This window comes from Carcharhinus amblyrhynchos, chromosome 9, assembly GCF_965287045.1.
Source record: "Carcharhinus amblyrhynchos chromosome 9, sCarAmb.v2.hapA, whole genome shotgun sequence".
Classification (NCBI taxonomy): Eukaryota; Metazoa; Chordata; class Chondrichthyes; order Carcharhiniformes; family Carcharhinidae; genus Carcharhinus; species Carcharhinus amblyrhynchos.
Genome location: NC_137332.1, coordinates 5303854 through 5331820, shown reverse-complemented (window position 1 = coordinate 5331820; position 27967 = coordinate 5303854). Strand labels below are relative to the sequence as shown.

The 27967-nt window shown below is 44.3% G+C and overlaps 1 protein-coding gene across 1 annotated transcript; it reads left to right on the top strand.

Annotated features, from left to right (window-relative positions):
* Window positions 1-288: 288 nt before the first annotated feature.
* LOC145348253 (di-N-acetylchitobiase-like) lies at window positions 289-27713 on the top strand. Its single transcript, XM_080196454.1, has 8 exons — window positions 289-441; window positions 1260-1398; window positions 14129-14337; window positions 19128-19209; window positions 21664-21849; window positions 21934-22031; window positions 23699-23860; window positions 27510-27713. Exons 1-8 carry the CDS (start codon window positions 289-291, stop codon window positions 27711-27713), a joined length of 1233 nt encoding a protein of 410 aa, XP_080052580.1.
* The last annotated feature ends 254 nt before the right edge of the window (window positions 27714-27967 follow it).

Sequence of the window (27967 nt, the reverse complement as noted above, 5' to 3'; positions counted from 1 at the left end):
ACAAAGGCCTGGGACAATGAGAGAGATGACAAGGACAGTTAGCCAAGATTGGGAGGAAATACTGCAGAGGTCAACAGATAATGTTGCCAAAGGCAGAGTATCAGAGAAGATAACTTCCCAACAAAGTTACATTTAACAGCATGAAGCTTGCGTCAACATTTCCCTATTAGCAAGACAAAGCAAGACAGAGATAGAGATACCCAGCAGTCGACACTATCACTCACATGGGGCTCAATATAAAGAAAGGATCTCACTGTGACTGATCGATCTTCATCTCCAGTGGAGAGGATGTGCTGGAGTGCGGCATTGGTGCATGTTCTGGCGGTGCTGGTGATGTGGATCGCCGGGGATCCCGGACTGCCAAAATCGTCAGGTCGGTGTCCGTGTAAACGTGTGGAACTGTGCCATCGTGTCTCCCGGCACCGTCAGCACCGAGTCGAGGTGGGTGTCTCAGACCATTCAATCCCCTCGGGAAAAGAGTTCATTGATTTGAAGTTGTGTTTTGCGGTGTATTGCGCAGCAACGCTTGGAATGGAGCATTGGGACGTGAACTGGTGTCTTTCCTCATGTGGTCCAGCTCCTCTCAGCCACACTGTTGTGGAAGCTCTGAGAGATTGTCCTCTTTAGGATGTTCTCCCCCACTCCCCACCACCCGGGACTGGCCTGGGTTCGGTTGGGGAAGAGAGTTCACCGGTCAGTCTCCGGTCTGGGCTCCCGGGGAGATACAGACTGGAGAGGGGTCGTTAACACAAGCCCAGGATCAGGAACAGGCTGAGGGTGTGAGTCAGGCTGGGGGAGAGGTGAAGCTAGTGTAGAGGCATAAGGAGCAGGTCAGAGTATTGGTAAAATGCAAAGTGAATGGTGAGGTATAGAATATATGTTAAAATGTATAATTGCAGCCTGTGTAAAATAGAACACTGTCACGTTCTGCAAAGATATTTCAACAAGTGTTGCATCAATAAAATGTTTATTTTAAAATGTTTCTCTGATGTGCTGAATCTTGAATGATGTGTGATCTCACTCTGACAGACTAATACCATGGTTAAAGTTTATACTTTTCCCACAATATTGACTCTCCAAAATGCGAGTTAAAAATCCTGGAATCACATGGAATTAAATTGTTATTTGACCTCATCTTTCAACAAACTTTGATATCAAATGACTTTGTGGAGTTAATGAGGTTATTATTTAGAGTAGTAATGGTTTTTTAAATGTTATGTTCTTCATTACTGCAGCTGACATCTTTATGTTTCTCACAGATGTTTATCTTTGATAATGGAGGAGTGGATTATAAACATTACGATTGGTCAAAGATTACCACAGCTGTAGTCAAGAGCAATGTTCACTCAGAATTTATGTGTGCTGCTCATGAACATAAAGTTCGGGTTATCCTGAAAGGTAACAATTTTTATCAAAGTCAAAATAGACATTTCTATTCTCTGTTGCCAGCTGTATTATTGGAAAACCACAGAAAGGACGTGAAGTTTCCAGGCTGACATGAGCGAGATGGGCTGATTGGTCGGTTTATGTGCTGTTTATTTTATAGTTTTATGACATCCGCATTCTTGAGGGTTAAAATATCTCTGCAGGTCCCAATCTGCCATTATTCAGTATTCAACAATTTAGCAATGATAAAGCAAAAATCTTCACCTCCGCATACCTCTTGCCATCGAAACCTTCCTTCCTATTGCCAGGTCTTTCACATTTTGATGACAATCTTTTCCATTGATCAAGCTCCACGCTGCTCCTGTGAAGAGTCTTTTATTGTTAAAGGCACTATATGAATGTAAGTTGATGCTTTTGTTGATGTTGCTTGCATTTATAATGGGGTCTGTCTCTGTCACCTTGTTGCAGAGAAAACTTAGAACATAGAACATAGAACATAGAACACTACAGCACAAACAGGCCCTTCGGCCCACAAGTTGCGCCGACCACATCACCTACCAACCTACAGACCTATCTATAACCCTCAATCTCATTAAACCCCATATACTCATCCAGAAGTCTTTTAAAAGACCCCAGCGAGTTCGCCTCCACCACCACTGACGGCAGCCGATTCCATTCACTCACCACCCTCTGAGTGAAAAACTTACCCCTAACATCACTTCTGAACCTCCCTCCCCGCACCTTAAATCTGTGTCCTCTCGTAGCGACCATTTCAAACCGGGGAAATAGCCTCTGAGAGTCCACCCTATCTATTCCTCTCAACATTTTGTAAACTTCTATCAGGTCGCCTCTCAACCTTCGTCTCTCCAGGGAAAAGAGTCCCAGCTCCCTCAACCTAACTTCATAAGGCATGCCTCCCAGTCCAGGCAACATCCTTGTAAATCTCCTCTGCACCCTTTCAATAGCTTCTACATCTTTCCTATAGTGAGGCGACCAGAACTGCGCACAATACTCCAAATGAGGCCTGACAAGGGTCTTATAAAGTTCCAGCATTACCTCCCGACTCCTAAACTCAATCCCTCGATTAATGAAGGCCAGTACACCATACGCCTTCTTGACCACCTCCTCCACCTGCGAGGCCGATTTAAGAGTCCTGTGGACCCGGACCCCAAGATCCTTCTGCTCCTCAACACTACTCAGACTTCTGCCCTTAATAGTGTACTCGTTCATCCCGTTGGTTCTGCCAAAATGGACGACTACACATTTTCAGCGTTGAAGTCCATCTGCCACTTCTCCGCCCAGTCCTGCATCCTATCTATGTCCTGCTGCAACTTTTGCCATCCTTCCAGATCATCCACAACACCACCGACCTTCGTGTCATCAGCGAACTTACTTACCCATCCCTCCACTTCCTCATCCAGGTCATTTATGAAAATGACAAACAACAAGGGTCCCAGAACAGATCCTTGAGGCACTCCGCTGGTGACTGACCTCCATTCAGAAAAAGCCCCATCCACAACCACTCTCTGCCTTCTGCAGGCAAGCCAGTTCTGGATCCACAAGGCCAAAGGCCCTTGGATCCCATGCCCTCTCACCTTCTCAAGAAGTCTTGCATGGGGGACCTTATCAAACGCCTTGCTGAAGTCCATGTACACTACGTCCACGGCACTTCCTTCGTCAATGTGTTCAGTCACATTATCGAAGAACTCAACTAGGCTTGTAAGGCACGACCTGCCCTTGACAAATCCATGCTGACTATTCCTGATCATGTCAAACCTCTCCAAATGTTCGTAAATCTTGTCCCTCAGAAGCCTCTCCATCAGCTTACCAACCACTGAGGTCAGACTCACCGGTCGGTGATTTCCCGGGCTATCTCTGTTCCCTTTCTTAAAAATAGGAACTACATCCGCAATCCTCCAATCCTCTGGAACCTCTCCCGTCTCCATTGACGACGCAAAGATCATCGCCAGGGGCTCTGCAATCTCTTCCCTCGCCTCCCACAGTATCCTGGGGTACATCCCATCTGGTCCCGGCGACTTATCTACCTTGATAGAATTCAAAAGTTCCAACACATCCTCCTCCTTAATATTCACGTACTCAATCCTTTCCATCTGCTGCAAATCCATAACAAAATCTCCCAGATCGGCTTCCACCGTGAATACTGAGGCGAAGTACTCGTTAAGCACCTCCGCCATTTCTTCTGGTTCCACACAAACCTTTCCCCCCTCACCTTTTATCGGTCCTATCCCTTCTCTTCTTATCCTTTTACCTTTCACATATTTATAGAAGGCCTTGGGATTCTCCTTAATCTTACTCGCCAAGGTCTTCTCATGACCCCTTCTGGCTCTCCTAATTTCCCTTTTAAGTTCCCTCCTACAGTCCTTATACTCCTCAAGATCTTTAACATCTCCTAATTCCCTGAACCTCTTGTACACCTTCCTTTTCTTCCTGACTAGGTTCAACACAGCCTTTGTGCACCACGGTTCCCTCGACCCACCAAAACCCCCTCGTCTCATCGGAACGTTGTCATTCAGAGCTCCAGACACACATTCCTTGAATATCTGCCACCTTCCTTCGGTACTTTTCCCTAAGAACGCCTCCTTCCAGTTTATTTGTCCGAGTAACTTCCTGACTTCTTCGTATCTCCCCTTACCCCAGACAAACACCTTCCTAGCCTGCCTGATCCTATCTCGTTCCAACGCAATTGTGAAGGAGATAGAATTATGGTCACCATATCCAAGATGCTCTCCTACCGAAAGATCCATCACCTGCCCTGGTTCATTCGCCAGTACCAGGTCAAGTACAGCCTCTCCCCTCGTAGGCTTGTCCACATACTGCGTCAGGAAACCCTCCTGAACACACCTAACAAACTCCTCCCCATCTATACCCCTTACCCTAGGGATATTCCAGTCGATGTTTGGGAAATTGAAGTCTCCCATCACGACAACTCTGTTATTAAAACATCTCTCCAGAATCTGTTTCCCTATTTGCACTTCAACTTCCCTGTCACTATTGGGCGGCCTATAGATTACACCCAGCAAAGTTTTTGACCCTTTGCTGTTCCTAACTTCCACCCACAGAGATTCTGTAGACAATCCCTCCACGACATCCTCTTTCTCTGTAGCCATGACACTATCCCTGATCAACAGTGCCACGCCACCACCCCTTCTGCCACCCTCCCTGTCCTTCCTGAAGCACCTGAAGCCTGGCACCTGAAGTACCCAGTCCTGTCCCTGAGACATCCAAGTCTCCGTAATGGCCACCACATCACAATCCCAAACAGCTATCCACGCCCTAAGCTCATCTACCTTATTCACTATACTCCTTGCATTAAAATATATACACTTCAGCCCCTCAGTCTGGGCATTTCCCATCTCCACCACCTGTCTAACCTCCCTCGCATACTGCCTGCGGTCCTCCCCTACCTGGGAGCGAACCTCCTCCGTCCCAGTTTCCCCAACACAATTCCCTCCCCCCATCCTTTCTAGTTTAAAGTCCCCCCGGTAGCCTTAGCCAGTCTTCCCGCCAAGATACTAGTCCCCCTGGTATTTAAGTGCCACCCGTCCCTACTATAGAGGTCCCACCTACCCCTAAAGAGGTCCCAGTGATCTAGGAACCGAAATCCCTGCCCTCTACACCAGTCCCTCAGCCACGCATTCACCCTCCACCTCATTTCATTTCTTCCCTCATTCTCCCTTGGCACAGGCAGCAATCCTGAGATTACTACCTTCGCTTTTCTCTTCCTCAGCTGCCTACCCAGTTCCCTATAGTCCTTTTTCACAAGTGCCTCCCTCTTCTTACCTACATCAGTAGTACCTATATGTACTACTACCTCCGGTTCCTCACCCTCCCCTTTCAGGATGTCTGGGACCCGCCCAGAGACATCCTGGATCCCAGCCCCAGGGAGACAAACCACCATCCGCGACTCCCTTCTACGTCCACAAAAACTTGGCCCCTGACTCTAGAACCTGTTCCAAGATAAAACATCCTCTCCACGTTCACCTTTTCAAGACCTCTCAGGAACTTATATGCTTCAATTAAGTTGCCTCTTAGTCTTTCAAATTCCACCCTAGCCTGTCCAAACCTTTCTCATAGGGCTGCCCGCCCAATCCAGGTATGAGTTTAGGAAATACAAGCAAAAAAAAGGGTAATCTGAAATAAGAGCAGGAAATGCTGGATAAACTCAGCAGGTTTAGCAGCACCCTGTGCAGAGAAACAGAGTTAATATTTGAGACCTAAGTGATCCTCCTACAGAATGTAAATCTTCTCCGAACCGTTTCCAACATATTTGTACCCTTTCTTAAACAAAGAGAACAATAGTGTACAGAGGACTCTGGGTGTAGTCTCACCAACAACTGAATAACTGAAGCATAAGCTCCCCACTTTTGTATTCAATTTTCCTTGCAATAAGCGATGACATTCCTAATTAATGGCTGTACATGCATACTATTATCCTTTTGCAATTAAGGCACTGGGACCCTTTAGTCCTCCTGCATCTCAGAGCTTTGTAATTTCTCACCATTGCAGATAATATGCTTTGATAAATTTCCTGTCAAATGGACAATTGTACTCCATTTGTCAGATCATCATCCACTCAATTAAACTGTCTGTGTTCCTTTGTAGCACCGTTACGTCCTCTTCATATTTTACTATCTTACCTTGCCATGAACAAATTTAATTTCCAAATCTTCGAGCCCTTCATCCACATCATTAAAAGGTTGAGGCTCCAGTACTGATCCTCATGTCACACCATTCCTTATACCTTGCAGACCACAAAAATAAACATTTATGCTAACCCTCTGTTTCCTGCTGGATAAGAACATAAGAACATAAGGATGTAATGTACATGCCAATTTTCTATCCATGCTAATACGTTACCTCCTACATCATAAGCTTTTATGTTTCACAGCAAACTTGGATGAAGCTCCTTATCAAATGCCTTCAGGAAATCTACGTACATTACATCCAACAGGTCACCTTTATCCACAGTGTGCGGTATATCATCAAATAATTCCAATAAATTGGTTAAACATGATTTCCCTTTCCCCTTTGACTCTGCCTAATTACCCTGAATTTTACCAAGTGCCCTGCTATAAATAATATCTTTGCTAATAGCTTCTAACATTTTCCCTAAGACAGATGGATATAGATTCTTGCATTCTGTTTCCATCCTTTGGGACTTTGGTGTGCAGGAAACAGCTATCCCATCTGTTTAGTGAATAACAGTGATTAGTCATCAAAAATAATTACTACACCTGACATACTTACTGATATCCTGAGGATGTGACAGGCACTAAGTAAATGCAATTTTTATCCAAATCTTCCTCTTCTTATTGGGTGTTGGCAGTTCTGTTCTCTCAACTGTTTTGGGGTATCATGTGTGTTGATGGGGGTTTTCTTTTGAGACTGTGTATTGCTAAACTTAAGCCAAATACAGACACTCATGAAACTCAGTGCGCTGATTTTAAGATGTGACTATATTAACCAAATAATCAAATGGGGGAATGATATAAAGTAGCCCAGCACTCCAGGTAGAGAATGTGGGCAACCCAATATCACTCCGAGAAACAATACCTCACGAGGGCAATTATACATTTCCCAAATCATATTTCCCACCTTTCCATTGGGCATAATCCTGTAAAAATTAATACAAAACAGTCAATACTAATCTCTGTCACCAACACTTACTTACCAGTGAGGCAGAGTGTCTTGGGTTACAGGAAGATTTGGACAAGTTAGCCAAATGGGCGGATAAGTGGCAAATGGAATTTAACCCTGAAAAATGTGAGGTGATGCACTTTGGAAGGATTAATTTGACAAGGAAAGATACTACGAAAGCTCTGATACTGGGAAGTTCGAAGAACGCAAAGATCTTGGCATATTTGACCATAGGTCTCTAAAAGCGGAAAAGCAACTTAATAGGATAGTGAAAAAGGCATAAGGCACACTCACCTTTGCCAATTGGGATATAGGTTACAAAAGCAGAGAATTCATGTTGGAGTTGTATAGATCATTGGTGAGGTCACAGCTAGAGTGTAGTTCTGGTTGCCACATTATAAGAAAGATGTGATCGCACTGGAAGGGGTGCAGAGGAGATTTACCAGGACATTGCCTGGGTTGGAACACGTAAATTAGAAAGAGAGCTTCAATAAGCTTGGGTTGTTTTCTCTGGAGTGGGGGAGACTGAGGCGTGACCTGATTGAGGCGTACAAGATTATAAGGGATGTGGATAGGGAGCAGCTGTTCCCCTTATTTGAAGGGCCAGTTACGAGGGGGACACAAGTTAAAAATGAAGGCTGGGAAGTTTAGGGGGATTTGAGGAAAATCTTTTTTACCCAGCGGTTGGTGATGGTCTGGAATGCGCTGCCTGGGAGGGTGGTGGAGGTGGAACGCCTCACATCCTTTAAAAAGTATCTGGATAACATTCAAGGCTATGGGCAAAGTGGGACTCGGTGGGCAGGTCATGGACTTTCACGAATCACTGCAGACTTGATGGGCCAAAGGGCCTCTTCTGCACTGTAGTATTCTGTGACTCTGAACTCCAGCAAATAGCAATTTACATCCTGATCTCGTGGGATCTTCAAATGTACCCTACCTTAGTCACCCCGCGACACAGGATGCTGAACAGTGAAATGGGAGAATGATTCCCATAGACATAAACCCAAGTGACAATTTGCCTGACCCTGAGAACATCCTTGACGGCAATTCTGCTATTGTACACTATTAACACAGCAGGCATGCGCATGGCCAATTTGTGGGGCTCCCACAAACATTTGTACCGCACTTGCATCTCCCACGCCCAGATTTCTGGCAACATCTGCGGTGCACCAGAAATTGGTTGGATGGCTCCCAAAGGAGGGCCCCTTGGCTCAGCTGATTGGGTATGGGAAAGTGCCAATGGAGGTCAGGGCCAAGGGAGCGTTCAATGGGGGTGAGGGGGTCCCACTGCCACTCCGCTATTGGGTTCCTGGGGGCTGCAAGGAAACCAGCAATCATGGCAGGATCAGGAGGTCTGCTGCGGTTGGTGTCTGCTGGGTGGGTGTCTGCCTGTGGGGATGCCTACACTGCCGGGAGGATGGGCATTGCAGGGTGGGTGGAGGTTGTGGTCAGGGGAAGGGGGATCGAGGCAGGCCCAGGAATGGTCAGAGGGCCACGATTGGGCCGTGAGGTGGTTAGGGTGTCAGCACTGCAAGGATCCCGGCCTGGCCTGCAACTGAGCTGGCCAGCAAACTAGGAAGTTCAGAGTTCAGGAAGAGTGTGCATGTGTAGAGGCCGATTGGTTTCAACCTCCTGGGCAAGAATAGGCCCCGCTCCCTGAAATCTAATGATATTCACACGGGTGGGTTCTGCATTGTACAGTGTCTGGGACAAATCCCACTGGAAAAAAAATGTGAATTACTCCAGTTTTCCCACAAGTTCAACACTTCAAATTTTTTTGGGAGAATTCTGGCCCTTATGTCTGTCTTGCACCTGTGTTATCAATTTTAAGCTGTATAGTTCTAGTCACCAAACTAGCATTGGAAGCATTTGCTTCCTACGGCTGCTGATAAAGTGGTTGCATTCAGCAGAACTGTTGTCCCATGGAACGCAGGTCCTATCTACAACCTTATCCCATCAAGCCCTGCTGTATCTTGCCACTGGCTGAAGTTTTACAAAATCATAGAATCCCTACAGTACAGAAGGAGGCCATTCAGCCCATCGAGTCTGTACCAAACACAATCCCACCCAGGCCGTATTCTTGCAAGCCTTATTTACCCTGCTAATCCCCCTGACACTCGGGGCAATTTAGCATGGCCAATAAACCTAACCCCACATCTTTGAGCTGTGGGAGGAAACCAGAGCACCTGGAGGAAACCTACACAGATACATGGAGAAGGTGCAAGCTCCACACAGACAGTGACCCAAGACTGGAATTGAACCAGGGTCCCTGGCACTATGAGGCAGCAATACTAGTCACTGTCCCATTGTGCCGCAATGTATTCTAAATGTGTTCTAAACACAAACCGCATCCATTTCATAAATTCAAAATATAGGTCCTTAAATGAGAATTATTTATTATTCAGTAAGAGCTGTCTTTTATAATCAGGCCACACGGTAGCACAGTGTTTAGCACTGTTGCCCGGGTTTGATTCCCGCCTTGGGTCATTATATGTGAGGAATTTGATTGTTCCTGTGGAGCAGCATTGAGAGGCAGTGATTTTTGGGCGTGTCTGGAGGTCGCGAGTAAGGTACATTTTCTTGTTTATATTTTTTAACTTTTATTTTTAGTTAAAGTCGCGAGTAGCGGCGGTTTTTTTTTCTTTTTTTAAAATTAGTTCGAAACCGGAAGTCGTCACTAGGACGCTTACCGGTATTTGTAGTTTTTTTTTCGGGTCTCTGACCCTATAAATTGGCACAGAGGGGATACCCGATCCTCTACACTGGTAGAGAATCCCACCCTCCCACCTCCTCTAACCTAATTATAAGTGTGTGGGAAGTTGTTTTTTGTTTTTTTTCTGCTGGAAATTGTTTCAGGGATGGCAGTTCAGGCAGTAAGCTGCACGTCCTGTGGTATGTATGTGGTGAGGGACACCAGTAGTGTTTCTGCTGATTTTACCTGTAGGAAGTGTGTACGATTGCAGCTTCTGGAGGAGCGTGTTAAGGAGCTGGAGTTGGAATTGGAGGAACTCCGGATAATTCGGGAGGCTGAGGCGGACATTGATAGGAGTTACAAGGAGATAGTCACTCCTAGAAATGAGTCTTGGGTAACTGCCAGGAAGAGGGGAAAGAAGCAATTGGGGGGACAATCCCCTGGGGCTGTTCCCCTCCAAAATAGGTTTTCTGTCCTGGAGGCTACAGTTGAGGAGGAATCAACTGGAGATTGCCAAAGGGAGCAGGTCTCTGGAGGTGAGCCTGTTGTGAAAGCTCAGGTGGTTAGGGGATGTAAAAGATTGGGCCTAGTGATTGGGGACCCCACAGTTAGGGGGACGGATAGGAGAGTCAGAGGTAATGGTAGGGACTCAGGGCTGGTGTGTTGCCTCCCAGGGGCTGGGGTCCGGGATGTTTCAGAGAGGGTGTTCAGGACTCTTAAGGGAGAGGGGAATCAGCCCCAAGTCATAGTTCATGGGGGGACGCATGATATAGGGAGGTTAAGGGAAGGGGATATTAAGCAGAAATTTATGGAGTTGGGGTGGAAACTTAAAGCCAAGTCAGACAGAGTGGTTTTCTCGGGACTCTTGCCTGTGCCACGGGATAGTTTAGAGCGGAACAGAGAGAGGGAAAGTCTGAACTCGTGGCTGAGGGGATGGTGCAGGAGGGAGGGGTTCAGGTACTTGAGCAATTGGGGCTCATTCTGGGGAAGGTGGGACCTCTACAGGAGTGATGGTCTACACCTGAATCAGAGGGGAACCAATATCTTGGGGGGAAAATTTGCAAAGGCTATGCAGGGGGGTTTAAACTGATTCGGAGGGGGGGTGGGATCCTGAGTAGAGGGGGTGAAAGTGAGGGGGGCATAGATGGGGACTGCAATGCACGGCATCGTGGGGGTGGAGCGGAGCAGGGTTTGAAATGCGTATACTTTAATGCGAGGAGTATTCGCAATAAAGTGGATGAACTTGCAGCGTGGATCAGTACCTGGGACTTTGATGTTGTGGCCATTTCAGAGACATGGATAGAGCAGGGTCAGGAATGGTTGTTGCAGGTTCCGGGGTTCAAATGCTTCAGTCGGAGTAGAGAAGGAGGTAGAAGGGGGGGAAGGGTAGCATTATTAGTCAAGGATTGTATCACGGTGTCAGAGAGGAAGTTTGATGAGGACTTGTCTGTTGAGGTAGTATGGGCTGAGATTAGAAATAGGAGAGGAGAGGTCACCCTGTTGGGAGTCTTTTATAGACCTCCTAAAAGTTCTAGAGAGGTTGAGGAAAGGATTGCGGAGACGATCCTGGATAGGAGTGAAAGTAATAGGGTAATTGTTATGGGGGACTTTAACTTTACTAATATTGATTGGAATAGCTATAGCTCTAGCTCATTAGAGGGGTCAGTTTTTGTACAAAGTGTGCAGGAAGGTTTTTTGACTCAGTATGTTGATAGGCCAACTAGAGGTGAGGCTATATTGGATTTGATGCTGGGAAATGAGCTAGACCAGGTGCTAGACTTGGAAGTTGGTGTGCATTTTGGTGATAGTGACCACAATTCGGTTACGTTCACCTTAGTGATGGAAAGGGATAGGCATGAACCTCAGGTCAGTAGTTTTAGCTGGGGGAAGGGTAATTATGAGGCTATTAGGAGAGAATTAGGAAGCATAGGTTGGACTAGGAGACTACAGGGTCTGGGAACGTCCAAATTGTGGAGTTTTTTCAAGGAGCAGCTACTGCAAGTCCTTGATATGTATGCCCCTGTCAGGCAAGGAGGAATTGGCCGAGCTAGGGAACCGTGGTGCACTAAAAAAGTTGATTCGCTGGTTAAAAAGAAAAAGGAGGCTTATGTCCGGATGAGACTTGAGGGCTCAGGTAGTGCACTAGAAAGCTTTAGATTGGCTAGGAGGGAGTTAAAGAGTGAGTTAAGAAGGGCTAAAAGAGGACATAAGAAGACTTTGGCTGATAGGATTAAGGAGAATCCTAAGGCGTTCTGTAGATATGTTAAGAACAGAAGGTTGGTTAGGGCAAGATTGGGGCCAGTTAGAGACAGCAGTGGGAAGTTATGTGTGGAACCGGAAGAGATTGGAGAGGCATTGAACCAATATTTCTGTTCGGTGTTCACGCAGGGGGACATAAATGTAGCTGTGGAGAACACTGGGTTACAGGGTTGTAAACTGGACAGTATTGCAGTTGATAAGGAGGATGTGCTAGATATTCTTGAGGGTTTGAAAATAGATAAGTCCCCTGGGCCGGATGGGATTTACCCTAGGATTCTCTGGGAGGCAAGAGAGGCGATTGCAGAGCCTCTGGCTCTGATCTTCAGGTCGTCGTTGGTCACAGGTATAGTGCCAGAAGATTGGAGGATAACGAATGTTGTCCCATTGTTTAAGAAGGGGAACAGAGACTTCCCCGGGAATTATAGACCGGTGAGTCTTACTTCTGTTGTGGGCAAGGTTTTAGAAAAAATTATTAGGGATAGGATTTATAGTTATTTGGAGAGTAATGAATTGATTGGAAATAGTCAGCATGGTTTTGTGGAGGGTAGGTCGTGGCTTACTAACCTTATTGAGTTCTTTGAGAAAGTGACCAAAGAGGTGGATGGGGGTAAGGCAGTTGACGTGGTATATATGGACTTTAGTAAGGCATTTGATAAGGTTCACCATGGAAGGCTTCTGCAGAAAATGCAGATGTATGGGATTGAGGGTGATTTAGGAAATTGGATCAGGAATTGGCTAGCAGATAGGAGACAGAGGGTGGTGGTTGATGGTAAGTATTCGTCATGGAGTTCAGTTACGAGTGGTGTGCCTCAGGGATCTGTTTTGGGGCCACTGCTGTTTGTAATTTTTATAAATGATCTGGATGAGGGTATAGTTGGGTGGATTAGTAAATTTGCTGATGACACCAAAGTCAGAGGTGTGGTAGATAGTGAGGAAGGGTGTCTTAGTTTACAGGGGGACTTGGACAAGTTGCAGAGCTGGGCCGAGAGGTGGCGGATGGAGTTTAATGTGGAAAAGTGTGAGGTAATTCACTTTGGCAGGAATAACAGATGTGTAGAGTATAGGGCTAACGGTAGGACTCTGAATAGTGTGGATGAACAGAGAGATCAAGGTGTATGTGTACATAGATCCCTGAAAGTTGGGAATCAAGTAGATAGGGTTGTTAGGAAGGCATACGGCGTCTTGGCATTTATTAGTAGGGGGATTGAATTTAGGAGCCGCAGCATCATGTTGCAACTGTACAAAACTCTGGTGCGGCCGCACTTGGAGTATTGTGTGCAGTTCTGGTCCGCACATTATAGGAAGGATGTGGAGGCTTTGGAGAGGGTGCAGAGGAGGTTTACTAGGATGTTGCCTGGTATAGAGGGGAGGTCCTATGAGGAGAGACTGAGGGATTTGAGGTTGTTTTCATTAGAAAGAAGGCGGCTGCGAGGGGACCTTATTGAAACATATAAGATGATCAGAGGTTTGGATAGGGTGGACAGTGATAGCCTTTTTCCTCGGATGGAGAAAGCTAGCACGAGGGGGCATAGCTTTAAGTTAAGGGGTGGTAGTTATAGGATGGCTGTCAGAGGTAAGTTCTTTACCCAGAGAGTGGTGAGGGATTGGAATGCCCTGCCTGCTGCAGTTGTAAATGCGCCTAGTTTGGGGGCGTTTAAGAGATCCGTGGATAGGTTTATGGATGAAAAGGGATTGGTTTAGGTTAGAGGGTCATTGTTTTTTAACTGGTCGGCGCAACATCGTGGGCCGAAGGGCCTGTTCTGCGCTGTAATGTTCTATGTTCTATGTTCTATGTCTGTGTGGGTTTCCTCTGGGTGCTCTGGTTTCCTCCCACAGTCTGATAGACGCGCCGGTTAGCTGCTTTGACCCAAACAAGCGCCAGACTGTGGTGACTAGGGGAATTTCACAGTAACTGCATGGCAGTGTTAATGTAAGCCTTAATTGTGACGAATTTTGCTGCTATCAGCATTCAGCATAATCTAAGATCAATGACTCTTCAGGCAGTGTTGTGTTAATGTAATCAAACCATGATTGTGTTTTCTATTCTCCTCATTTAGCCTACTCCCACCCCCTCATATCAATGTGCAACTGGAGCAGGAGATGTAAGCTGTTGTTTTTTTCATTGTTTACCAGGAAAACTACCATTTCAACATTTGGACAATCATGGTCTTAGAACACAATGGATCACTCAAATGGATCGTGCAATCGAATCAAAGCACTTGGATGGCATCTATTTGGAACTGTGGAATAGAAGTCACATTGAAACTGACGAATATCAGGCAATAACTCAGTTTGTTGATGAAATTTCAACATTTTTCCACCGAAGAGCAGCTGATGCTTTGGTAAAAATCTTTCTACAATGAAAAAAATGGAACAAGAATGTAGTGTTTTCTGTAATTATTTGTAAACAAGTATGAATATATTTCTGGATAAATATGTTGAAATGATGATTTCTAACTACTGTTTGAGCATCATCTGGGGAATGCGTTGCCACAGTGGTAATATCACAGACTAATAACAGATTTATGAAAGGGAAATCATGCTTAATAAATCTAATGGAATTCTTTGAGAAAATATCGAGTAGAGTTGATCAGGGAAAACCAGTGGATGTGGTTTATTTAGATTTGCAGAAGGCTTTTGATAAGGTCTCACAAAGCGGATTATTATGTAGAATTAAACTGCATGAAATTGCAGGTAGTGCCTTGAGATGGTTAGAAAGTTAGTTTGCAGACAGGAAGCAAAGGGTTTGAATAAAATGCATTTTTCCAAATGGCAGGCAATGCCAAGTAGGATACTGCAGTGATCTGTGCTAGGATCCCAACTGTTCACATTGTGTGTTAATAATTTGGACAAGAGATCCCTGAAGGTGGCACAGCAGGTGAATAGGGTGGTTAAGAAGGCATATGAGAAACTTGCTTTTATCAGCTGTGTCATAGAGTATAAGAGCAAGGAGGTTATACTTGGAGCTGTACAGAAGATTATTTGGGTCGTAGCTAGAATTCTGTATGCGGTTCTGGTCACCTCACTGTAGGAAAGATGTCATTGCACAAGACATGATACCGAGGAGAATCACCAGGATGTTGCCTAAGATGGGGCATTTTCATTTTTTATTTGATTTATTATTTCATTTGATTTATTATTGTCACATGTATTAATATACAGTGAAAAGTATTATTTCTTGTGCGCTCTGCAGACAAAACATACTGTTCACAGGAAAGGAAACGAGAGAGTGCAGAATGTAATGTTTCAGTCATAGCTAGGGTGTAGAGAAAGATCAACTTAGTGCAAGGTAGGTCCAGTCAAAAGTCTGACAACAGCGGGGAAGAAGCTGTTCTTGAGTCGGGTGGTACGTGACCTCAGGCTTTTGTATCTGTTTCCTGAAGGAAGAAGGTGGAAGAGAGAATGTCAAGGGTGCACGGGGTCCTTAATTATGCTGGCTGCTTTGCCGAGGCAGCGGTAAGTGTAGACAGAGTCAATAGACGGGAGGCTGGTTTGCGTGATGGATTTGCAACCTTTTATGGTTCCTTGCGGTCTTGGGCAGAGCAGGAGCCATACCAAGCTGTGATACAAACAGAAAGAATGCTTTCTATGATGACAGATCAGCCATGATCTTATTGAATGGCGGGGCAGGCTTGAAGGGCTGGTTGGCCTACTCCTGCTCCTATTTCTTATGTTCTTATGCATCTGTAAAAGTTGGTGAGAGTCGAGGCTGACATAGAACATAGAACATTACAGCACAAACTGGCCCTTTGGCCCGCAAGTTGCACTGATCCCTACCTACCAGGCCTATTTATAAATGCCAAATTTCCATAGGCTTCTGAGGGAGTAGAGGCCTTGGACTTTCTTAACTATAGTATCAGCATGGGGGTGCCAGGGCAGGTAGTTGGTGATCTGGACATATAAAAACTTGAAGCTCATGACCCTTTCTACTCCATCCCCATTGATGTAGACAGGAGCCGTTCTGCTTTACACTTCTTGAAGTCGATGGCAATCATTTTGTTGACATTGAGAGAGAGATTATTGTTGCTGCACCATTTCACCAGATTCTCTAAATCATACTGTACTCTGTCTGGTTTGGGATCTGACCCACTGCAGTGGTGTCATCAGCAAACTTGAAAATCAAATTGGAGAGGCATTGGGCCACACAGTGATAGGTGTATAAGGAGTACAGCAGGGGGCTGAGAACACAGCCTTGTGGGGCACCGGTGTTGAGGATGATCATGGAGGAGGTGTTGTTGCCTATCCTTACTGATTGTGGTCTGTGAGTTAAGAAGTTCAGGATCCAGTCAGAGAGGGAGGTGCCGAGGCCCAGGCCACAGAGTTTGGAGATGAGTTTTGTGGGAATAATAGTGTTGAAGACTGAGCTGTAGTCAATAAATAGGAGTCTGTCATAGGTGTCCTTGTTATCCAGGTGCTCCAGAGTTGAGTGCAGAGCCAGGGAAATGGCATCTACTGTGGAGCTGTTGCGGCGATAGGCAAACTGTAGTGGATCCAGGTAGTCTGGGAGACTGGAATTGATTCGTGCCATGAATAACCTTTCAAAACATTTCATAATGATGGATGTCAGAGCCACCGGCCGATAGGTATTAAGGCACGCTGCTTGGTTTTTCTTAGATACCGGGATGATGGTCATTCTCTTGAAGCAGATAGGGACCTCAGAGTGTTGTAAAGAGAGGTTGAAGATGTCTGTGAATATCTCCACCAGTTGATCTGCGCAGGATCTGAATACACATCTGGGTACCCCATCCGGGCCAATCGCTTTCTGTGGGTTGATCTTCAAGAAAGCTGCTCTGACTTATGCAACGGTGACCCCAGATACAGGTTTATCCAGATCTTCCAGATTGGAGGGTGTGCTCTCGCTGACCTCTTGTTCAAAACGGGCATGGAATGCATTAATCTCACCAGGGAGGGGTGCCAACGATTTTACATCCTGTCATTCAAACATGCCTTGAATCAAAAGGAGAGACTAGATAGTCTTGGATTTTGTTAGAGCAGGGTAGGCTGAGGGGGACATGATTGAGGTGTATAAGATTATGAGGGGTGTGGACAAGGTGAATAGGAAGCAGCTGTTCTCCTTGGGTGAGGTGTCATTCACAAGGAGAGATAGCTTTAGGGTAAGAGACAGAAGATTCAGAGGGAATTTGAGAGAAAAAGAACAATCAAAAGGAGATGGGAAACTGGAATACACTGCCAGGGAGCTGGTGGAGGCCAGAAACCTTACAACCTTTAAAAAATATTTGGATGAGCAATTGCAACTTCATAACATTGAAAGATGTGGGACAAGTGCTGCAAAGTGGGATTAGTGGAACTTTAGTGGTAGTTATTTTTGGTACAGACTCAATGTGACCCTTTCACTAAGACTTAGTAACTGAATGTATTACCCTCAAGTTTGCAAGTGGTACAAAGTTGGGTGGGGGGGTGAGCTGTGAGGAGGATGCAGAGGTGATTCAGCGTGATTTGGACAGGCTGACCGTGTGGGCATATGCATGGCAGATGCAGTATAATGTGGATATATGTGAGATTATCCACTTCAGTAGCAAAAATAGGAAGGCAGGCAGATGGACATCAGAATGGGTGTAAGCTGAGAGAAGTGGATGGTCAGTGGAACCTTGGTGTCTCGTACATTAGTTACTTGAAGTAAACATGCAGGTGCCGCAGGCAATAAAGAAGGCAAATGGTATGTTGGCCTTCATGACGAGAGAATTTGAGTATACGAATAGGGGTGTTTTGCTACAATTGTATGAGGCATTGATAAAGTCTTTCTTGGAATAGTTTATGCAGTTTTGGTGTTCTTCTCTAAAGATAAGGGATATAGGGGGAGTGCAGCAAATGTTTATCGGGCTGATTCCTGGGAGGCAGGTCTGTCATATGAAGAGAAACTGAGTCGGTTAGGATTATATACATTGGAGTTTAAAAAGAGTCTGAGGGGATTTCATGGAAACTTACAAAATTCTATCAGGGTTAGACATGACAGATTCAGAAAGAAAGTTCCCAATGGTGAAAGTATCCAGAACTAGGGATCATAGTTTGAGGATGAGGGGTAAACCTTTTAAGACTGGGGTGAGGAGAATGGTGAATGTGTGGAATTCAGGGCCACAGAAAGTTGTTCAGGCCAAAGTTTTGAGTGATTTTGTAAGGACCAAATCAGAAACTCCAAGGTATTCTATGAAGTTAGCATGGACCCTAAGTTTACATTTGATTTGACTTTAGGGTGAGTGTAAGGTGTTTCATTCCAGTATGATTCAAGAGATGCACTATGAAGCATTTAAGAACACAATTAGAACATAACAAAAATAATTAGCGTAACTTTTACCAATTAAAATACTTAAACATGAAAGTATACTTCCTAACAGCTAGCTAACACTATTGTTCCAATGTAACTATATCTCCACATAGGCATAAATCCCTTCTTTAGAACCAGTTAGCACAGAAACCAAAGGTGCCTATGTGAGTACCAGATTCCCGGCCTTGCATCACCCCTGGAGAGTGATCCAGACAGATACTTGCCTTCTAATTCTCATCCAGGAGAAATCTGAACCTCCAGAAAGCAGAATCTTAGAGAAAGAGACTTATTTTCTGGCAGATTCAAGTTTCCACTTCAAAGACAGCAAGAGATGTAGAGAAAGCAACCTCTCTCTAAACATCTCTAGAAGCAGACTGCCTTGAGTTCCCTGTGAAAGCCTAACCCCACCCCAGTCATATGACCCTACTTGTCAATTAAACTAATCATGTTGTACTCTGCAATATGCCAGGGAAAACACAAAATAACAGAAGCTTGCATTAGTTCAGATTAGAACAAACATTGTAACAATTAAGATCAATTATGCTGCTCCAGTCACAATACAGTTCTGCTGCATCCAGACAGAATGGCTCTGAGTGCATGGAACAGATCCTACACAAGAAACGTGACTACATTGTATTTCTAAAAGGCACAGTATCGTCACAATTTCAGGAAGGGATTAGATATAGCTCTTAAAGTGAAAGTGATCAATGGATATGAGGGGAAGTGTGGTATTGTGTATTGAATCTGATGATCAGCCATGATCATAATGTATGGCGGAAGAGGCTTCAATAGCTACATAGTGTACTCCTGGTTCTATTTTTTATGCATCTTTATATCTTTGTGTTAAAGCGATTAACACTCCTCCAGTGGTTAAAGAGATGTGGGCACCGGCCCACTCACAAAAGCAGCCTGCTGGAGATTCAGCACCCTGGTATGTCCAGACCACTTTAGTTCCCCCATCGGCCTGTATACTGTTCTGTGTACAGGCCTGAACACTGTCAAACTTCAAACCTGTTAAATTCACAACTCCAGTTAACCCTGCACCTGTACTATGTACGGCTGCTGGACCAGAACCCCCAATTACATGATGTCAGCCGAGGCCCCGACAATTTTTCTATTTTGGTCATAAATATGAGGGAAGGATACTTCCTTCCACAAATAATCCTCTGACAAATTTAGGATCTTATATAGTCAAACAAACATTATTGAATAATATTTTTTAAATATCACTTTCACTAATGAAGCAGCTGAACAATATTTAAAAATGAAAGAAAGCAAATCTAATTCACAACTTATGTCTATTTTAGTTCCAAATAACTAGCATTCCCCTTACAGCATTGAAAGCCACCTTAAATGCAGTTAGCAACCATAAAAATATAGAATAAGCATAGGCAGCCTTGAAGATTTTAGAGAGGCAGAATGAGTTTTAGCATGGCTTATGAAACTTTGTCTTTAAACTAACCCTAGCCAAAAATGAAAAACAGTTTTTTCTGCTACAAACCTAGCTCCCCCAATTAACCACATTATGACATGATCCAGTCAATCAACTTAATCAAAAATCGCAGGGAAAATCTTCACCTATAAACAGAAGTCCATTAGCTTCATCACAAATAAATGCTGCTTGGCTAAAATGAGTATTTATTTTGCTCTCCCAGCAACTGAGCTACATTCCTCCCAAACATGCTCCCAAACAGGGACCAGATGGGATGTACCCCAGGTTACTGTGGGAGGTGAGGGAAGTGATTGCAGAGCCCCTGGTGATGATCTTTGCATCGTCGATGGAGACGGGAGAGGTTCCGGAGGATTGGAGGATTGCGGATGTGGTTCCTATTTTCAAAAAAGGGAACAGGGATAGCCCGGGAAGTGACCGACCGGTGAGTCTGACCTCAGTGGTTGGTAAGTTGATGGAGAGGATTCTGAGGGACAAGACTTATGAGCATTTAGAGAAGTTTAGAATGATCAGAAATAATCAGCACGGCTTTGTCAAGGGCAGGTCGTGCCTTACGAGCCTAGTTGAGTTCTTTGAAAATGTGACTGAACACATTGACGAAGGAAGAGTGGTGGATGTGGTTCACATGGACTTCAGCAAGGCGTTTTATAAGGTCCCCCATGCAAGACTTCTTGAGAAGGTGAGAGGGCATGGGATCCAAGGGGCTTTGGCCTTGTGGATCCAGAACTGGCTTGCTTGCAGAAGGTAGAGAGTGGTTGTGGATGGGTCTTTTTCTGCATGGAGGTCGGTCACCAGTGGAGTGCCCCAGAGATCTGTTCTAGGACCCTTGCTGTTTGTTATTTTCATAAATGACGTGGATGAGGAAGTGGAGGGATGGGTTAGTAAGTCTGCCGACGATACGAAGGTTGGTGGTGTTGTGGATAGTCTGGAGGGATGTCAGAATTTGCAGCGTGACATAGATAGGATGCAAGACTGGGTGGAGAAATGCAAATGGACTTCAACGTGAATAAATGTGTAGTAGTCCATTTTGGCAGGACCAATGAGATAAAGGAGTACAATATCAAGGGTCAGAGTCTTAGCAGTGGTGAGGAGCAGAAGGACCTTGGGGTCCAGGTCCATAGGACTCTTAAATTGGCCTCTCAGGTGGAGGATGTGGTCAAGAAGGCGTATGGTGTACTGGTCTTTATTAATTGAGGGATTGAGTTTAGGAGTCAGGAGGTGATGCTGCAACTTTATAAGACCCTTGTCAGACCCCACTTGGAGTGCTGTGCGCAGTTCTGGTCGCCTCACTACAGGAAGGATGTGAAAGCTATTGAGAGGGTGCAGAGGAGATTTACAAGGATGTTGCCTGGATTGGGAGGCATGCCTTATGAAAGGTTGAGGGAGCTCGGTCTCTTCTCCCTGGAGAGATGAAGGTTGAGAGGCGACCTGATAGAGGTTTATAAAATGTTGAGAGGAATCGATAGGGTGGATTCTTGGAGGCTATTTCCCAGGGCTGAAATGGCTGCTACAAGAGTACATAAGTTTAAGGTTCTGGGAAGCAAGTACAGAGGAAATATTAGGGGAAAGTTTTTCACTCAGAGGGTGGTGAGTGAGTGGAATCAGCTGTCGTCGGTGGTGGTAGAGGCGAACTCGCTGGGGTCTTTTAAAAGACTCCTGGATGAGTACACGGGATTTAATAGGATTGGGAGTTACAGATAGTTCTTTGGCCTGGTAGGTATGGATATGATCGGTGCAACTTGTGGGCCGAAGGGCCTGTTTGTGCTGTAGTGTTCTATGTTCTATGTTCTATGCTGACTGCTTGTAGCACAAAGCTGACTTTGTAAATGTTCCCTTAAAAAACTATATATTCATGTCAATTGCACTATGATCATTGCAACCATGACTATCAGTTATATTCAGAATGTGGTTTGAGATTAAATTAACTTTTGTTATGTTCTGGCCCTCAGGTTACAATGAACATGCCCTGGTTTCCTAATTGTACGACTGACTACTGCTTTGATTTTGTATCAATTGCAAAATCCTGTGACTTTTTATTTGTAATGCCCTCTGATTTTGACAGACAAAAATGGGATTACTGTTTTGCAAAAGCAAATTCTCCCTATTTTCAGACTTTTGCAGGTATGTCCAATAAAACATTTGATTAATAGTTTGTCTTGTCTCCATCAATATTTGCCTAATTCAGTCATATTTTTGTCCATTTAGGTCTATCTGCTTACATCAAACTGGGTATTGATTCCAAAAAACTAATAACGGGAATTTCATTGTTTGGTTTGGACTATCCTTGTAGGCAATTAATTGAGGTAAGGACAAATGATTAATTTGCAGTGCCCAAGAAATGGGAGTAAATTCAGTTCATCTGAAATACATTCCTCTGGCATGTTAATTGTGTGATGGTGATGTGGTGGTAATGTCACTGGGCTAGTGCTCCAGAGGCCGAGGCTAATATTCTCGGGACATGGGTCCAAATTCCACCCAGATTTCTGCTAGAATTTAAATTCAATAACATTTGGAACTGAAAGCTCGTCTCACGCAACTATTCGTGATTGTTCTTAAAGCTATCTGCTTTACTGATGTCCCTCAGGGAAGGAAATCTGCCATCCTCAATGTGCCCGCAGATCCACTGCAATGTGAATAATTCTTAATTGCTCTCTGATAGGCCCAACAAGGCACATAGTTCAAGGGAGAAACTAGGGACGGCAACAAATGCTGGCCTTGCCATTGATGCTTGCACCTCCGAAGGAAGGAAATATCCTGTCCAATCAGAACATCCAGTTGCATTTTGGAATGTCAGAGATCCTGGGTACCAGCAACCTTAGGCACTTGTAGTCAACTCTTAGTACAAACAGCACTGGACAACATGTATCCAAGGCGAAGCCTCTAATGACCTGTACACAAGGAAAACATGCTCCTCCCCACTGAAATGACTGGAGTGGTTCTGACGTTATAGAAAAATAACTTTGCAGTTACAGTCAATTACAGCAAATCCAGAACAAGCAACTTTTCACATCCTTCATTGACATACGTATTTGCCAATTAAATCCTGGCTTTTCGCCCTTTCTCATTCAATGAAAAATTGGCTTCTGCTAATCCTTCACTTGCATAGCATATCCCCATATCTCGCCTTTGGTATTTGTTATGGAAAAGTCTGGTCTTGCTCACCCTGTGTGAAGGTTAGAAAGCAGAATGTTATGGGGCCTATTGCAAGTGAAGATTAGTCTGTCCCAGCTGAAATAGCAGATAGACTCCCTTGAAAGTCTGCAACTGATAACATTCTCACGAGCTGTTACAGAGCTGTTACAGAGAAGGCATGAAATTTTTAATCTGAGCATTTTAACTTCCATAGGAAGAGTATTTTCTTTTGCATTATTTCACGTTCTTCTTGGTTGCAAATCACAAGTTTCTCAAATCTTTTTCCAAAGGACAAATGATTACATGTCAAATCAGAAAAAAGACATGGGCTCTGGAATAGAAAATTCAATCTCTGAGCATGTTCTGCCAATCAGTTTGATGCTTGCTGATCTGAATTCCCTGTGCCGATCTTGATTCAATAACCCTTTATACTTTTAACAAACAATAATCTCAGATGTGTAATTTTCCATTGATCCTTTTCTATATAGCCTGTTTCCATGGAGATCACAGTAAGAAGTCTGACAACATCAGGTTAGAGTCCAACCAGTTTTTTTGATAGTAATCTTACAAGCTTTCGGAAATGGTGTCCCTTCGTCAGATGTGTGGAAGTTTCCACACACCTGATGAAGGAATGCCGTTTCCGAAAGCTTGAGAGATTACTATCAAATAAACTGGTTGGACTCTAATCTGATGTTGTCAGACTTCTTACTGTGTTTACCCCAATCCAATGCTGTATCTCTACTCCATGAAGATCAGTCTGGGGACTACTTGATTTTTGATATTGTTGGAGTAATTACATTCATGTGTGCTATTTTCTCATACTTATTTTCTTTAACAGCCTGGCAGATGTAAATTGCGAGGATATAGTTTTAGAGGAGCTCCGTGCAGTTCCTTTGTTGCGACTTGGGTTCCATATAAAGAGGTCATGCAACTGCTGTCCAAATCTATTACTGGCAGATATTGGGATGATTATTACAAATCGCCATATTTTGTGTACAAGGTAAGAGTCTCACTCAAAGCACATTGGAGAGATGTGAAGTCTAACATTGTTTGAATGCTTCCCCACCACTGATGTGAGGCTCACAGGCATATAATTTCCTGGATTGCCCCTGCTTCCTTTCTTAAAAAAGGAAACAACACTGGCTATTCTCTAGTTCTTTGGAACCTTGCCTCTGGTCAAAGAGGATGTGAAGATATCTGTTAAGGCCCCAGCTATTTCTTCCCTTGCCTCCCACAGTAACCTGGGATAGATCCCATCTGGCCCCAAGGACTTGTCTACCTTATTGAATTTAGTTATGCATGCGTAACTGCATACGTAACTTCCCTCCGTTGTCCTTGAGTGGACCTATTGTTTCTCTTGCTACCCTCTTGCTCCTAATATATGCATAAAAAGCCTTTGGATTGTCCATACCTCTGTTTGCTAAAGACATTTCATTTTTAGCTCTCCTAATTCCACGCTTAAGTCCTTTCCTATTTTCCCTATACTCCTCAAGGGTTTTCTCAGCATTTAGATGCCTAAACTTCCTTTTCTTCTTTTGACTGAGCTTACAATTTCCCTTGTCATTTATGATTTCCGAATCGTCCCATTTGTATCCTTCATTTTTGTCTGCACTTTGTCATTTTGTGCTGAACTTCAATCAACTGGCTATTAAAAGCCTCCCACATGTCAGATATGGAGTTGCCTTCCAATAGCTGCTCCCAATCCACATTCCCAATTCCTGTCTAATTTTGATGTAATTAGTCCACGCCCAATTCAGCACTCTCACCCGAGGGCCAGTCTTGTTCTTATCCATGACTGCCCGATATCTTATGGAATTATGGTTGTTAAAGCCAAAATGCTCCCCCACTGAAACATCGATCACCTGGCCCAGCTCATTCCACAGTACCAAGTCTGGTATGGCCCCCTTGCTGGTTGGATTGTCAAAACATTGTACCAAAAAGCCCCACCGGCCAGATCTAACAGTTCTGTATCCACATTGCCAACTCACCTCTGATCCCATGCAACTTCACCTTCTGCACTAGTCTGCATGAGGGACCTTGTCAAGAGCCTTACTGAGATCCCTGTAGACAACATCTACTGCCCAATCCTCATCTATCACTTCCTCGAAAAACTCGACCAAGTTAGTGAGACACGACCTCCACTTTTCACACACCACATTGCCTCTCGCAAATACATCCACTTATTTCCATGTGGGAATAAATCCTATCTCGAAGAATCCCCTTGAATAATTTCCCTACCACTAACGTAAGGCTCACCAGTCTGTAATTATCTGGATTATTCTTGCTATCCTTCTAAAACAACGGAACAATATTGGCTATTCTCCAATCCTCTGGGACCTCCCCTGTAAGCAGTGAGGATATAAAGATTTCTCTCAAGGCCCCAGCAGTTTCCTCGGGCCCAGGGGACTTGCCTACCTTAATGCTTCTCAAGAACCCCAACACCTCCTCCTTTTTGATCTCAACATGACTCAAACTATTTACACACCCTTTCCCAGAATCATCATCCAGCCATTCCTTCTCTTTGGTGAATACTCATGCAAATTACTCATTTGCATGTGTGTATTACCATGTCTCTTTCTTTTGGCTCCATGCATAGATCCCCTCCCTTGTCCTTGAGTGGGCCAACCCTCTCTCTGGCTACCCTCCTGCTCTTTATAAATGCATAAAAGCCTTGGGATTTTCCTTAATCCTGCTGGCCAATGATTTTTTGTGACCCCCTTCTAGCCCTCCTTACTCCTTGCTTAAGTTTCTTCCTACCTTCCCTGCATTCCACACTTGCTTTGTGTGTCCCCAGCCTCCTAGCTTTGATAAATGCTTTTGTTTTCTCTTTAACTGGGCTCAGAATATGTCTTGTTATCCCAAGGTTCCCAAAATTTGCCATAGTCATCATTCATCCTTATGGAATGTGCTGGTCCTTAATCCCTATCAATTTACACTTGAAAGCTTCCCTCGTGCCAGATGTTGATTTTCTCTCAAAATCTGCCCCCAATTTACAGTCTTCAGTTCCTGCCTAAGTTGTTGTAATGAGCCTTCCCTCTATTTAGCATCTTAACTTACCTTACTGAATTGTGGTCACTGTTCCCGAACCCAAATATCAACCACCTGAACGGGCTCATTCCCCAATACCAGGTCCAGTATGGCCCTTTCCCGAGTTAGACTATCTGCATACTGTGTCAAGAAGCCCTCTTGGATGCTTTGTACAAACTCTGCCTTGTCCACACCTCAAGCACTAAGTGAGTCCCAGTTAAGTATTGGGGAAGTTAAAATCTCCCAACACAACAACCTTGTTATTTTTACACTTTGCCAAAATCTGCCTACATATCTGTTCCTCAATCTCCCGCTGGCTATTGGGTGACCTATAGTAAACCTCCAAAATTGTGACGACACCTTTCCTATTCCTGAGCTCTACCCATATTGCCTCACTGTGTGAGCTCTCCGAGGTGCCCCCCCCCAGAGTACAGCTGTGATATTCTCCTGAGCCAGTAGTGTAACTCCCCCACCCCTTTTACATCTCCTTCTATCCCACCTGAAACATCTGTGTCCTGGAACGTTAAGCTGCCAATTCTGTTCTTCCCTTAACCAAGTCTCTGTAATGGCAACAACATCATAGTTCCCAGTGCGAATCCAAGCTCTAGGTTCACCTGCCTTACCTGTTACACTTCATTAAGCAACCTCAAAAGGACCATTAAAACCACAGAACACTCCATTAGTCCACATTAAATCAACATGGTATCAATTATCCTGCCTCACTAACAATACAGGGCATCGGCTAGAGGGAACATGGTGCCGACAAATTGCTAAGGACTGCAGAAACATCCTGCAGAGAAACATGATTGAAATACACTTCTTAAAGGCACAGTACTGTCTGATACTGCCATGGTGGGTAGTAGGTGGAGCCTGATGGCAGATATTGAGGGGTGGGGAATCTTAATTCCAGATATTGAGGTTGTGGAGGGGGTTGGGGGAGCAACATTTTTAACATTTTTTCAGATTGGGGTGCCCATCAGTCTCCAACCCTCTCATTTCCTTTGTAATGGCCAAGTGCGGAAGGATTGTAATTAGAATTGTACTGACCAAGCCGTCAGCAATTGATGAGACATTGGTGATGCCACCCCATTGGCAAGGGATTGGAGTATAAACATAAATAAGTATTCCAGCAATTATGTCAGATATTTGTGAGGGCAGATCGAAAGCACTGTGCACAGTTTTGGTCTCCCTACATTAGGAAGGATATTGTTCCCTGAGAGAGTGTACAACAAAGGTTCACTAGATTGGTTCAGGAAAAGATCACTGAGGGAAAGGAGATAGTGCAGGATGGTGGTATTGAGGTGAAAGGTCAACCATGGTCTTGCTGATTGGCAGAGTCAGCTTGGAGGACCAACAGGCCTACTCCGGGTTATATCTTTTATTTTCTGATGCGCTTATTTTCAAAGTGAAGTCATAGAAAACTTTGTAACTTTATAAAGGAAATCTCAGTATTGGTTAGTGAAAAGTTATGTCGCTGGGTCAATAATTAGTATCAGTAAGTATATGTTTCAATACAATTCGGAATTTACTGTTGTTTAAATAATGCTTTTTGAGGTGTCTAGAATGTTACATTGATCCAAACATGTCACCTATCTGTGTAACTGCTTTGATTTTTATGGCAGGTTAACAATACATTCCACGAGGTCTGGTATGACGATCCAGAGAGCATCTCATTAAGGTTAACACTCGTATGGAAATTAAATCTCGGTGGAATAGGTGCCTGGTTTGGAAATAGCCTTAGTTACACTCCTAATCCAGTAGAAGCAATACAAACTGAAGAAATATGGAGTGCTCTGAGCCCTATCAGAAGAAAATGGTCATTTTGAATCATTTACTCTGGATAAAATGTCATTCGCCTTGCTAAGAAATGCAACAGAAAGCAAGATGGCTTAAAACATTAATAAATACACTCGTACAGATCTGGTGAACTGATTTAACATTGTATTTAATGAGTGAATTCCTATTCAATGGACAAAGAACAAAGAACAACACAGCACGGGAAACAGGCCCTTTGGCCCAACGAGCCCCCACCGCCATTTTAACATTATGAGTGCCCTCCTCTACCCATGACCTTTGTCTA

Excerpts from the sequence above, each read along its gene's own strand:
- LOC145348253 (XM_080196454.1), top strand. The coding sequence starts at position 289 with ATGTGCTGGAGTGCGGCATTGGTGCATGTTCTGGCGGTGCTGGTGATG. Across the intron at positions 442-1,259 it reads ACCGTCAGCACCGAGTCGAG|ATGTTTATCTTTGATAATGG; the intron begins GTGGGTGTCTCA and ends TGTTTCTCACAG. Across the intron at positions 1,399-14,128 it reads AGTTCGGGTTATCCTGAAAG|GAAAACTACCATTTCAACAT; the intron begins GTAACAATTTTT and ends ATTGTTTACCAG.